General features: G+C 33.3%; 1 protein-coding gene across 4 annotated transcripts; it reads left to right on the top strand.

Annotated features, from left to right (window-relative positions):
• The first annotated feature begins 2,406 nt into the window (after positions 1-2,406).
• On the top strand, positions 2,407-7,022 carry LOC133831217 (putative pentatricopeptide repeat-containing protein At1g19290). 4 transcript variants are annotated; one of them, XM_062261427.1, is made up of 5 exons: positions 2,407-5,353; positions 5,483-5,561; positions 5,676-5,799; positions 6,362-6,447; positions 6,534-7,022. In XM_062261427.1, the coding sequence occupies exon 1, from the start codon at positions 2,556-2,558 to the stop codon at positions 5,343-5,345; it is 2,790 nt and encodes a 929-aa protein (XP_062117411.1). In that variant the 5' UTR covers positions 2,407-2,555; the 3' UTR covers positions 5,346-5,353; positions 5,483-5,561; positions 5,676-5,799; positions 6,362-6,447; positions 6,534-7,022. The 4 variants fall into 4 exon arrangements, with proteins under 4 accessions (XP_062117411.1, XP_062117410.1, XP_062117409.1 ...); XM_062261426.1 differs by having other exon boundaries at positions 5,679-5,799; XM_062261425.1 differs by having other exon boundaries at positions 2,407-5,561.
• The last annotated feature ends 7,996 nt before the right edge of the window (positions 7,023-15,018 follow it).

Raw genomic sequence — 15,018 nt, forward strand, 5'->3', positions numbered from 1 at the left:
AACAAGGAAATGCACAATGTTTTACGTGATTCAGGTTATAAAAGAACCCTAGTCCACCAGTCTCTATTATTTAGTGAGCTTGAAGCTTGTGATGGCAAGCTTCAATGGTGATTCTCAAGTGGCGTATATATTGCACTGAGTACAAAGTTTCTCTCTCTTAAAAACTGAACCCTTTACAAGGAAATACCACATCCCTATTTATAGAGATTGAGGTCATTAATGCTAATCATCTCTCACAAATATTAGGGTATTAGTGTTAAGTTAATACTCAAAGGATTGTGTTACAATAAAGACTATAGCCATGCAGATTCTACGGGGCCCATTGCAGAAAGTCACACACTAACTTTATGAAGAACATATATGTGACTGTCAAGGTACGACACACGTTTGCCCATGTCAGGCGGCGTTGTGGGAAATGCCGATTTTCAAGTGTACAAACTCGACACCACTAATCGAGGATCGCCAAAAGTTGTCAGATGATCCTTTCGAGGCCCACACCTGCAGTGATTGCACTTGATAGTACTCCTAGGCCCGAGGACCGGAGTCCTGGACTTGGAGAATGGCCGAGTGAAAAGAGGCCCTCAGGGTGTGACCTCACTTGGAGACATCCTCTCCTTGAGGGAAGACCTCGAGTCATGGCCTCACCTGTGGGTATTCATGCTTCGGAGACTAGCCTGATACATGGTCTCACTGGAAGACACCCTCACCTGAGAGAAGACCTCAGGACATAGCCTCATTTGGAGATATCCTCGATTCGACCGAACTGTTCCACATCAAGGAACTCGCATCTCGATGACTTCATGGCCTGTCGCTAATTACTACCAATTGCCACGTGTCGGATGATCAAAACACGAACAACAGGTAAGATAGGATTTAAAAAATAAATAAATAAAAAAAAAAAACATAACACCTATTTTTTCTCTCTTTAAACCATTCTTAATTAATTAATTATTACCAAATATATTATTTTGGTAATTGACTTAAATATTCTCTTGAAATATTAAGAAATAATAAAAAAAATATACATTTTGTAAATTTTAGAAGCATGAAATTTATTAAGGTTGCTTCTATCCATAACATCATTTTTTTTCTTACTACACACATTTCTATTTAAACTCCTTATAAATAATATATAAGTGATATTAAATGTTTTAAAAGTATAATAGAAAATATTTTTTTTAAATATTTGATAAGAATATTTAGGTTAATTTACCAAAATAATATATTTTGTAATAATTAATTAATTAATTTAGTAAAAAAAGAAAAAACAAATGGGTGCTATATTTTTGTTGTTGTGAAAAATCTCATTTTTACCCTCATAAATTAGGTTTTATTTAGTAAAATATAACATTGAGGACCTATGTGAGCCAAAATATAAATGTTAAGATTTAATTGATATAAAAAAATGGGACCTAAGTTATATGATAAAACTTGAGCCCAAGTACTATTAACCCATTTATTTTAAAAGCAATGAAACTTCTCTTAAATTTAACCTTTAAATATTGTGACATAAAAAAAAATATCCGGCAAACATAGACACTTGTGAAAATATAATTAGGAAGAAAGAGTAGAGAGGAACTAAGAAATAACTAACTCTAGGGGTGAGCATCGGTCGGTTTGGGCGGTTTTTTCACAAAAAAAAATCTAGAATTCGGTTTTTGGTTCGGATTGGTGCAATCCAAAAACCGACCGTTTTGGACCACGGTTTGGTCGGTTAAACCGACCAAACTGAATTGATTATTTTTTTATTTTTTTTATTATTTTTTTTTTGAAAGTTTTAGTTAAAAAATTAAAAATTTTGGATTGTTAGAATCCATTTTTGTATGTTTTTAAAACATAAATATATAGAACATAATTACATTTACAAGTGCCTTAAGTTTATTTTTTTTATTAAAAAATTTAATAATTAATAATTATATAATATTATATTATTATTTTATTGTGTTCGGTCGGTTTTGGTTTTATTGGTCGGTTCACCCAAAATTTCCAAACCGACCGAACAGTGGCGGTTTGCACCGTCGGCGGTTTTTTCGGTTTTGGTTTTTTCGGTGTACACGGTTTTTTCTGTTTTTCGGATTTTATGCTCAGCCCTAACTAACTCCTTTATTATACCGTAATCGTAATAAGAATAAATCAATTAAAAAATAATGATAATACAATATTAAAAAATTAAAATTATTATTTTATTATGTTGTTTATTCAACTAACAAGAAATATTATTTTTGATCGAAATGCTTTTACTTTGACTAAATTGTTCTGTGTAGAAAATGTATTTTTTTTAAAATGATAATATTTTTTAGGCTAAATTTATCTTTTAATTTTTAATAATAAAAAAGTAAATGAAAGTAAACAACGAATTTTTAAACAAATGAAGTAGAATGATTATAACAAATACGATTCAATTACTTGTTAGTAAACATGCTACAAAATCAGTCCTGGACCTGGAGTTTTGCGAATCCTTGTTAATGGCCAACAATGGTGAACCCCCACGATGATAGTGTACCCATCAACGACATCTCCACTCTCCCTCTCCAGAAAACTCTGATCCTCAATAAATGTTTATTCATTTCCGAGACTCCTCTACTCGTCACCTCCTGCGCTCTCCACTGAGATCATTCCACATCTCCCGGACCCTCCAATGGAAGCTCCGGGACGAGTTCAAGCTGACCCGTCCCGAGCTAGTCGACCGTATCTCCAGCCTTCTCGTTCTCCAACGTTTCGATGCTCTTACAAAGCTCTCCTTCCAGTTCTCAGACGAACTCCTTGATTCCGTTCTGCGAAATTTGAGGTTAAACCCTAGTGCCTGTTTAGGGTTTTTCAGGTTGGCCTCGAATCAACAAAACTTTAGACCTAATATAACGTCTTACTGTAGAATTGTACATATATTGTCTAGAGCACGTATGTATGATGAAACCAAAGCGCATTTGAAGGAATTGGTAACTATATGTAAGAATAACCACTCGGCATTTTTTATTTGGCGTGAGCTTGTCAGTGTTTACGAGGAGTTTTCTTTTTCTCCAACTGTTTTTGATATGATTTTAAAGGTATATGCTGAGAAGGGCCTTACAAAGTATGCATTACACGTGTTTGATAATATGGGTAAGTGTAGTAGCTTGCCTAGCTTGAGGTCTTGCAATTGTTTGCTGAGTAACTTGGTGAAAAACGGCGAACATCACACTGCTATACTTTTGTATGACCAGGTAATAAGGCTTGGCATTGTTCCTGATACTTTTACATATTCTATAATTGTGAATGCCTACTGTAAGGAAGGTAGAGTAGGTAGAGCTGCGGACTTTGTCAAAGAAATGGAGAGTTCTGGTTTTGAGCCAAACACAGTGACTTACAATAGTTTGATGCATGGTTATGTTAGTTCGGGAGATGTGGAGGGTGCAGAAAAAGTGTTGAAGTTGATGTCTGAAAAGGGTGTTTTAAAAAGTGTAGTCAGTCATACCCTTTTGATTAAGGGTTACTGCAAGCAATGTAAGATGGAGGAAGCAGAGAAAGTTCTTCTGAGAATGAAAAAAGATGAGTCAATAACTGTGGATGAGCGTGCTTATGGTGTATTGTTAGATGGGTATTGTCAAACTGGAGAAATGGATGATGCTATTAGGATCCAGGATGAGATGTTAAAGTTAGGCTTAAAGATGAATGTTTTCATTTGCAATTCCTTGGTTAACGGTTACTGTAAAACTGGTCAAATTGATAAAGCAGAGGGAATAGTGAAGCGCATGAGAAGCTGGCACCTAAAACCAGATTCCTTTAGTTATAATACTCTGGTAGATGGATACTGTAGGGAAGGTCAAACAAGTGAAGCTTTCGTGCTTTACGAAAAGATGCTTCGGAAAGGGGTTGAACCAACTGTTGTAACTTATAATACTCTTCTCAAGGGTTTATGTCATGCAGGCGCTTTCAATGATGCTTTGCGTCTTCGGGATTTAATGGTGAAAAGAGGTGTGGTGCTTGATGAGATTGGATATTGTACTCTGCTTGATGTGTTCATCAAAATGAAAGATTTTGATGGCACCATGAGTCTATGGAAAGATATTTTAGCTCGGGGCTTTACTAAGACCAGGTATCTTTTCAACACAATGATAAACGGACTATGCAAGATGGGGAAAATGGTTGAAGCGGAGGACCTTTTCATCAAGATGAAGGAGCTTGGATGTGCCCCCGATGAAGTAACTTATAGAACCCTGAGTGATGGATATTGTAAAGTTGGAAATATTGATGGAGCTTTCAAAGTAAAGGACTTGATGGTTTCAGAATCAATATTTCCTTCCATTGAAATGTACAATTCTCTGATTACTGGAGTCTTTAAGTCAAGGAAATTAAGTAAAGTGATGGATCTTATTGCTGAGATGCACACTATAGGACTATCCCCTAATACTGTTACTTATGGAGCCCTTATTGCTGGTTGGTGCAATGAAGGGATGATGGATAAAGCTTTTAATTTATATTTTGATATGGTTGGTAAAGGGTTGAGTCCCAATGTCGTTATGCATACCAAGATCATCAGTAGTCTCTACAGGTTTGGGAGCATTGATGAAGGAAGTGTGCTGTTACAGAAGGTTGTGGATTTCGGTACTTTTCCAGATTGTGGAGCTTCTTTGCAGCCATGTAAAGCTGGCATTAGAGAAAAAGAAATTGAAAAAATTGCAGATTTTCTCATTGAAAGTGCAAAAACTGTACCTCTGCCCAACAGTATTGTTTACAATATAGCTATTCTGGGACTCTGCAAATCTGGAAAGATTGCTGACGCCAAGAAATTTCTTTCTACTTTGCTTCTTCGAAATTTTAATCCAGATAATTTTACTTATTGTACCCTTATCCATGCCACTGCAGCCACTGGTAATGTTAATGAGGCTTTCAACTTACGAGATGAGATGCTGAATAGGGGTCTGGTTCCTAACATTACTACATATAATGCTCTTATAAATGGCTTGTGTAAGTCAGGGAATTTGGGACGAGCACAAAGGCTTTTCTATAAACTTCACCTGAAGGGTTTGACTCCTAATCTCGTGACCTATAATATATTGATAAATGGGTACTGCAAAACTGGTGATATTGCTGAAGCTTTTAAGTTGAAAGACAAAATGATCGCAGAAGGGATAGTTCCATCTGTTATTACCTATTCTGCCTTGATCAATGGTCTTCGCAAGCAAGGAAATATGGAAGAATCAGTGATGCTTTCTGCTATCATTATCAAAATGGGAATCAAAGCAAACCTTGTGAAAGATACAAATTTGATTCAAGATGATGTCAAGGATGAGAATATGCAAAAGGTCTGTGACCTTAATAGTGTGGTACATGATAGGAATCTCTCATCTGTTATTTATGCCTCATGAAGAAGTAGGTAAGTAATGCCCTGTACACGACTCCGAAAAAGCTGTATGTGGATGCATATCATCAATAGACTAAAAATTTGGATCTTCCTCGAGGGTAACTGATGATTTGCTTTGGTGCACTAATTTTTTGAGTTCAGATTTCTACACTAATTCAGATCAACCCATCCCGGCAAATTCATATCAACCCATCTCTGCTTACTGTCCAATGAGATACAGGTATGTGATTTATAAGACAGACAGCTGTACTGTCTTAAGTTTAAAATGTAATATTTTTTAGGCATTATTATTGCTGAAGAAATATAAACAAGGCTCCCCTTATTATTTGTTGAGTAGGATCTGTGCTGGTTGCCAATATGAGATTGATTTTGGACGCTATCTGAATTGTTTAAATGCATTTTACCATCGAGAGTGCTTCTGCTGCCGTGCTTGCAACCTACCGATTTCTGAATTTGAGGTATTTTTTAAACCAATATATTACATGTTTTTTAATGATTGATATCTTCGTCTATGAATTTAATTTAATTAACTTATGGTTATTTTCTTACAAATATTCTGTTTTTGCATTTTTCTACATCTGGGAACTATCCTTACCATAAAATCTGTATAAAACCTATTATAAGGAGAGATGTCATCCAAATGTGCTGTCTGTAAGCACTTCATAAGAATACTAGAACATAAAGGCATCGTATTCCTAAGAATACTAGAACATAAAGGCATCGTATTCCTGATCAGTGAGCAGTGATTGGATCTGTTTTTTTTTTTTAAGCTGGAATTGTGGCACTTATGTTAATAGAATACACTCACACAACAAATATATTCAAGAGTTGCCATATATGTGTACATGGGCTTTCTGTGAGCACAGAGTTCAATGTGATGTTATTATACAGAAATCTCTTATCTTTTACACTCATTCAAATTGGTGTTAATTTCTCCAATTTATATACCCATTGTCTTTTGTGATGCTTTTTGCAATATGTATCTTTTCCTACAAATCATGCTGGTGTTACTAAATATAGGGCTCGTCCATTTTGGATTTAGAAGTACTGCTCTTCCCATGAACAATGATGGTACTTCTCAGTGCTGCAGCTGTTAAAGAATGGAGGTTGGTTATTTTTATGCTCTTCAAGAAAAACTAATCATGCTTCTGCTAATATTTTAATACCACGGTGTATGTTTCATTTTGTGCAGCCACGGGACACATGATATGTCATGCTTAATATGGTTGAAAGCTCTGCCGAGAGTTTCTTGACTTTGCAATCATGAAGATGAAGACAAGTGGACACCAACCCGTTTATCTTGATTTACAAGAATGTTATGAAGGTTTAAATATGAAAGTAGAGCAGCAAGTTCCATTACTAGTTGAAAGACAATCATTAAAGGAAGCAAGAGGGTGAAAGAATTGTAATGGCACATGGTCAAACCATAATATATCTGACAGATTCTATACTTTGTAAGGTTTAATTTGACATGTCAGACAGTGACTCAGTTTTTCAAAGGCTATCTTTGCATATATTAATGCAATATGCCTTTATGCTCAAATGAGGGGTATAAATACGTTGTTACATATTGGAAAATGCATGCAACTGTTCCTGTGTTCTAACTAAAGGTGCTATTATGTTTAGCTTCAGATGTGTCATTGCCTCTTTGTTCATAATAAAGTGCTTGAGAATTTTGTTCTCTTTTGCTGTGCTTAATTCTTATTCAAATTTTGTCATGGTGCCATTATCTCATGCCTGAGACCAGAAGTCTCTGTCTCTGTGAGGAAGCAAACTATCAGCCCTGTAAGAGTTTTTCAGGAAACTTTTTTGTTTGCATTGTACATTTATGTTTTTAACAAAACTTGATAATTGATTAGCAACTTATTTATTTATACCAACCTAAAGATCATCAGATTAAAAGTGACCTAGGTTTGGAGCAGAGAGGAGAACTGACCCATGGATATGATAACAGAACCCTACAAACCAACATTTCTCTGCGAGGTGACTGCAATCCTAATCTTGTATGGCTACCAAGGTATTGTTGTGTTATAGCACTTGCATTCACCACTCGAAACAGTCTTGGAGTTTATGAAAAGCCTCAAGGAATAGAGAAAAACATTGAACGTAGAACTGTGAATAAGTCTAATGAGTAACTTTTATCCGGCTTATTTTAAACTGTTCACAGAAACTAAATTCAATACGTAATCAGCAAAAAATAAGAATGACTGAAGCAAGTATAAAAGTAAAACACATGTTTTGGCTGCCTATGCGGGTGGTCCTAGCACATGACAAAAGCTTGCATGGCTATGACTCTAAGATGATTTTTATGTGGATATTTCTTTAGTCATATGACGTAGAAGACGGGATTTATCAAGTGGTGACCCATAGATGCAGAACTTACGTCTACAACCAATTTTGACATAGAAGTCCTTCCTTTTTGCAATTACAAAGGGTCACTTTAACAGCATCGCATTCGACAATCAAGCTCATTAACTATATCTTCAAGCAATATATATATATATATATATATAAAATATGTAAATAATGGTAATTTTTTGTTTTAAGGGAGTTATTTTAAAATTCCCTCAATTTAAAAGTAAACTGACGTTAACTTTAACAATTTGATTTTAATCATGATAAACATGTACACAATTATTTGAATTAACAGAGTTATTTTAAAATTCTAGCAATTTTAACAGAATTTAATAAACTGATGTTAACTTTAACAACTTCATTTTAATTAAATAAAAAATATGGCAAACGTGTATGTATTTTTTTGGATTAACGTGCTTAAATGCTATAATTTTAGTTAAAGAGATTAATATCTATTAACTAATTACAAAAAATCATGAACTTGATATTTTTATTTGGAATTTCAAACTTTAACGATTTTATTTAAAATGTTGAAAAATTGATCCCTTCAATAGTGTCTTATTTTCTAGGCCTTGATTTTTTTTTTTTAATTTGAAAAAAATGTCAGTTAATATAGTCATAGATTTTTTGTTGAGTTCTTTTCACAAAAATATCAAGTTTAATTTTTTTCGAAAATAATATCTAATTTAATAGTAGTCTTATATAAGCGTTACTAACCTCTTTCCAAAACATTATACATTCTCTCCACACAAAATTGTAGGCTGAGTTCAACTAGAAAAAATAATCAAGGTAAATCATTTTTTATCCATACAAAACTAAGTGTCAAATTCTTACTTATGTACATAAATCATAGATTTACTAACCATTTTTTTTATCTAATCAGGTAGTCAATCTACGCAATTTCCAAGGTAAATTGACACACAAAAATAATTCAATTTTAACAAAACACAAGGTAACATCTTATACAAATTAATTTATGATTTACTATATCCATCTTATAGACACAAAATTAAGTCTTAAATTCTTTATAATCATACATCATTAATTTACTAACCATTTATTCTCAAATAATTATGTTTCAAATTTTTTTATAAACATTCATCATAGATTTACTAACTATTTTTTTTTCTTCTAAAATCAGGTTGTCAATCTACGCAAAATTCCAAGGTAAATAGACACACAAAAGTAATTCAAGTTCAACAAAACAAAACACAAGGTAATATTTTATACAAATTCAGTTATAATTTACTCAATTAATCCTATACAAATTCATTTATTAATTACTATATTATATTATGCTATGTGAGTAAAAATATTTTAGATGTTTTTAGTTTATGAATTTAGTGATTAGAAAAATAAAATCATTAATTGCTATGCTAATAAATGTAAAATAGTCGAACAATAAAATAGTAGATTAAGAGAACTATGAAAGAAACCTACAACCATCAACAAGATTTTAAATTGATTAGATTAACTATCAACATTAAATAATACTCAAACAAATAATGCTAACCATGCATAAATAAAATACTTGGATGTAGGGCTTGGGATTGTTAAAATGTAACATAATTTTATTAAAAAATTCCTTGGAGCCATTAAAAAAGAAAACAAAAAACATATAAAACATATAAAACTTGTACTTCCATATGAAAAGTAGCACATTAATATTTAATATAATCTTTTAACCCACCCCATATAATGAAATTCATTCTTTTAACCCACCCCTAGAAAACAAAAGTACAAACAAAGAAATATATACCACATAAACATAAATCAACCAAACAATGACCACTGATATGCCAAAGTACACCACCAAATTTATACAAAATATGAAATTGTCTAACAATTCAAACCAAAACCAAGGAACAAAAAATCCCCTCATAAGTCACCATTGCAATATCAACAAACAATGGCCACTGATATGACAAAGTACACCACCAAATTTATACAAAATATGAAATTGTCTAACAATTCAAACCAAAACCAAGGAACAGGAAAGGCACTGAGAATCCATCAACAATTCATCCAAAATTGAATAAAAAACAGAGAAACAATTCTATTGCAAAACTAAAAATATTGCATTGTATGCATTACAATTTTGATTGGATTGGGCATATGTAATGCATTATCGATCCATAAGGATTAAATAAGGGAAAAAAATCCTAAAATAAGTAGAACGCAATTACAAGAAACGAAAAATTCTTCCGAAAAATTAACTAAAAATAAATTAATATCATATAAAAAATTAATCAAGAAAAGAGTAGAGTAGAATATGTAAAGAAGTAAGTAGTCATAAAGAAACAAAAGGAGAAACTAGAAAAAAAAAAAAAAGTAAATAAAAAGACATTATCAAAGAATTAAAAATACTAAAAAATATATAAAACATAATAATGATGCAATAATTTAAGCATAACCCCAGTATAAGTAAATGAGAGAGAGAAATTAAATAAAAATTAGTAAAAGGAACCAAAAAAAATTCTGATCATTGTTGAACTTAAGCAACATATCAGCTATTTCAATTAAGTAAATAATAGAAAAATATATGACAAAATAAACACCAACAAAAAGTAAAAAAATAAAATAAAGATTATTTATTTATTTTGAGAAAAAAAAGTTTTGACTTAAAAATGAAAATGATAACAGAAGTCTGAAGAGTGAAATGAAATTAAAAAAAAAATCTAAAATTAAAATGGTAAGATAATTAAATAAAATCATATTGAAGCGTATGCATTATAAACATTCAAAAAAGAAGGCATTATCAGACAAATATCATGATTCAAAAAGATGACACGAAACAATCATTGCATTAGAAACAATGGCTACCTAAAAAAATAGCCATGATACGACAAATTACAAGAAAATTCCAAATCATTCAAGAAATTTTACTAAGAAGAACCTATAAAACAATCATATTAATTATCAAAACTAAAATAACATATTGCACTAGAAGGCAAAATTTGCATTTGCCAATGCCATGAAACAGCAAAAACAAAATTACAAAGAAGTAGATGGTTACCTGCTATAGATGCAAACCCTTGAACTCATATGAGCCTTAGCCGAAATATGAACAAAAAAGCAGAACCACACATTATAATACAAAGAAAAGAATTATCACCCAAGAAAATTTATCCAAAAGAAATTAAAATAAAGTAAGTACCTTTTCCCCCATAGCTCAGAGGATCTCAAATAACGATGATTTGGACACATTTGATAATGATCGTATGACACTATTCATTACTCAACATTCAAATATTGGTGTTCAATATACGAACAATATTGAACATGTTAGTTCTCTTCAAAGAGTATCAAAGAGACAACGAAATTCTCATACTCATACTGACATCAATTAAGAGGGATCGTCTCGTGAAGTCTTAATCTATCCCAATCTTGATGGCACCAGGCTAATTCATTCAGAGCCAAATTCATCTATAAATGTATTTATTGAACAAGTTTTCCTGAAATTATTTTTCTTGGTAGTCTAATTCAACCATCCTTCTATTCGTTTTTTCTTAACATTTCAAAATTTTTTATGAATAGGACCCATATGTTGTTCGACAAGATCTAATCTATGAAACAAACATACCAATACCTTGTAGGGGTAAGGAATTAATATAAAATTAGTTAGTTTTTCAAAATTATTCATTAAAACAATATGGACAGTTTCATTTTGTTTTTCTAATTAGTCATTTCTCATCAAAATAGGTTAATCGCATATGCGTTCTACTGGATTTAGACAATTGCTAAAAGTAGTACCATTTGAACCATATTCACTTCCATTAGTGCCTAGCTGTCGACATTGTAAAGCAAAGTGATTTTGCCATGAAACAACTGGGTTTTGTTGTGCTGATGGAAAAATTCTCTGGCCACAGATAATGTACCAAATGAGCTTTATCCGTTGTTCACATCCAACAGTAGTGAATCTCAACATTTCTGAACATACATTCGAACTTATAATAATAAGTTTGCGTTTACATCGTTCGGTGTTAATTTTGATAAAGAACTCTGTCGAAGAAATAGAGGAATATATACTCTCAGAACCCAAGGACAAATCTATCACTATATAAACGACTTGCTCCCTTCCAATAGTCGTCCTTCTTATCTCCAATTGTATTTCTATGACATGGAGCATGAATTACAAAATCGAATTTCTGATTCAGACAGAATGGAGCCATCAATTGTAACCCAGTTCATCAATATTCTTCACATCAATCCTTATTCCATTTTTTCGTTCACTTGGAGATCTCCCTGATTTGGAAAAACAAATCATTCATATAAAAACAGATGCTGGGCTTGATCAACGTGTATTCAATGCCCCTACATCCTCACAAGTTGCAGCGATATGGGTCGAAAATGATGGCAGAGATCAACCAAGAGGACGTAACATTCTTCTGTATAACCATTCTGGTGGAAATCATAAAGTTCAGTATTACTTTGGGTGTTATGATCCACTTCAATATCTGATATTATTTCCTTTCGGTGATACTGGTTGGCATCAAGGGATTCAAAGGATTAGAGGAAGCAGATCAAAGTACAACGAAACAAACCCATCAATAAATCTTTAAGAATCAGCCACTGCAGACGAACTACTTGCAACAGAAGAGCGAGGTTAGACTATAGTATTAATATTTAGAAAAATACATTTAGTATATATACATCCACATTAGTAACATTTCTTTCACATTCAACTTTTGTAGGATTAAACCAACAAAGAAAGTGCCTAATAGTTTTATGTCGCGAATATTATTGCTACAAGTTGCAAATAAGAGAAAATGTCAGATCAATTTTGCTGCTTTCTAGTCGATTATTGCAGCAATTTGTAGTTGATATGTATGTAAAGATCGAGACCTCAAGACTAGATTATTTTAGAGGCAAGCAACAACATATTCGATCAGAGTTGTATCTGTAATGACCCACTAATCTAGACTAATTGGACCATTATCGAAACTATACATAAAAACTTACATTTTACGAAAATACCATAATTTATTGAGTAACTTGAAAATAAGAGTTATTTACAAAGAAACAGAATACTAAGAAGGATTTTGGGATCCCATTGTCTTTAAAACAAAATAAGATTTAAAATAAAAGACATTACATAATAATGCGGAAAATACATGTAAAACCATAAAAAAAAAACATAAAAGGAGACTACATCCTCGAATCGATAACGCTCGGCCCCTTGACTCCATTCATCATCGATACACATCCTCCAAGCGTCACGAATCTTACCACCTCTAAACTTATTTTCCTGCACATAAACAGAAAGGAGTGAGCCTAATGCCCAGTAAGGAAAATCTAACACAAAGTCACATACATAATTTCATAAGAAAACATAAGGACTTAACACAATACATATAACATACACTTATTATAATGGCCATTATTACTTGGGGTCCCATAGGCTAAACAAGCATATGCCCATGGGGTTAATGGGGTCCTACTAGCTAAGTAGGTCATATGCCCATAACCCATTTGGGGTCTTGTTAGTCATATGGGTCATATGCCCAAGCCTACAAACATACACATATATCATAACACTTTTAATAACATAAAACATATAGATAACGTAATCACATAACATGTTGATTCTAGCCTATTTCCTTACCAAAGTTACCGGGATAAAATGGACTGAGTTAGGACTTTTGGAACACTCCTAAAACCACAATGAACAAGGGTGAGTCTAAAGAAAGGAGATGAAATGAAAGAGAATAGGAAGACTAAACCATTAAACGAAAATATGCTTACCACCACTAAGTGCTTAAGAACTTGGATTCCCTAACCAAAAATAAGAATAAGGTTAGGGGACTGAGTAGAAGGTTTTGAGAAAGAAATAACATAGAACACAGAAAGGACTAGAGTTTTGGGTTTACCTCAAAGATTGCAAGATCAATCTAACATCCACCGAAATACTATAGCACTCACTTACTTCCCAAGTGTTTGATAAGCTTATGATGTTTAAGCTTATAGTTTTTCCCCAAACCAAGTGTTTACACTCTCTCACTCACTTAACACTAGCAGCCTCTGAACTTAGAGCAAATGGTGAATAATGGCTGGGTACTAGGTCCTATTTATAGAGTTTGGGAATGAAAATATCTTGATTTTACTTGAATAAAAATAATGGCTTTTTAAGTGAAAATCATTTGAATAATCGTTCAGCAGAGGCTGAAGACTCGTTCAGAAGATGCTGGACTGTTGAAGGCGTTTGAATGGCTGAAGGGAAAAGAATTCAAATGAATTTGAAAACATGCTGGTGGAGGCGATATATCGCCCCCTATAGGCGATATATCGCCTGGACCTTTGTTCCCGAGGCGACCGTGCATCGATTCGTGTTTTCCGTATCTACGTGCTGCGACATATCGCCCCCTATAGCTGCGATATATCGGCATACGCAGAATATTTAAACACGAGTTTACACATTTTTAGCTAAGTTTGAATGGACTAAACAGCCTTGACTAAGCCCTCAACGTGCTCAAAGCTGCTGACTGACCCTATACATTCAAACTTTTACCCTTATTTAATTTAATCCTCAAAAATACTTAATCCTTAATTACCATTCAAAACATGTGCTTAAAATCCTATTGGTTGATGTCTAAACCTTATAATATAATAATATATTCCTTAATATCAGACACATTAATCAAACCTTAGGTTATACTTAATATTCTTAAACTATAGGTTAAACTTAGAAAATCTATAAGTACTACTATGAGTGTCCAAATAACTCCCGGTCTGAACCAAAAATCCAAAGTAACAAAGATAATGCTATAAATACTATAATACTACTATCTAACTAGCTAAGTAAAGTTCTTGGACTCTACAATTCTCCCCCACTAAAAAGAATTTCGTCCTCGAAATTTACTTACCAAATAATTCTGGATACCGGCCTTGCATGTCCTCCTCCAACTCCCACGTTGCCTCTCGTTCAGAACTATTACTCCATAGGACTTTGACTATAGGAAAGCTCTTGGACCGTAACTACTTCATCCCCCTATCTAGGATGCTAACCGGTCGTTCCTAGTAACTTAAGTCTTTCTGGAGTGCTATTGTATCGTACTTGAGGACGTGAGATGGGTCTGACACATACTTGCGTAACATCGAGATGTGGAACACGTTGTGACTATTGGCTAGTGCAGGCGGTAGGGCTAGTCTATACGCAACTACTCCCACTTTGTCCAATATCTATAAAGGACCTATGAATCGGGGACTGAGCTTGCCTTTCTTCCCGAACCGCTTGACACCCTTCATAGGAGATATCTTCAGGAAGACTTGATTCCCAACTTGGAACTCCACATCACGTCGCTTGGCATCCGCATAGCTTTTCT

This window comes from Humulus lupulus, chromosome 4, assembly GCF_963169125.1.
Source record: "Humulus lupulus chromosome 4, drHumLupu1.1, whole genome shotgun sequence".
Taxonomy (NCBI): domain Eukaryota; kingdom Viridiplantae; phylum Streptophyta; class Magnoliopsida; order Rosales; family Cannabaceae; genus Humulus; species Humulus lupulus.

What these genes read in the sequence shown, in the direction of transcription:
- LOC133831217 (XM_062261425.1), top strand. Translation starts at nt 2,556, where the DNA reads ATGTTTATTCATTTCCGAGACTCCTCTACTCGTCACCTCCTGCGCTCT.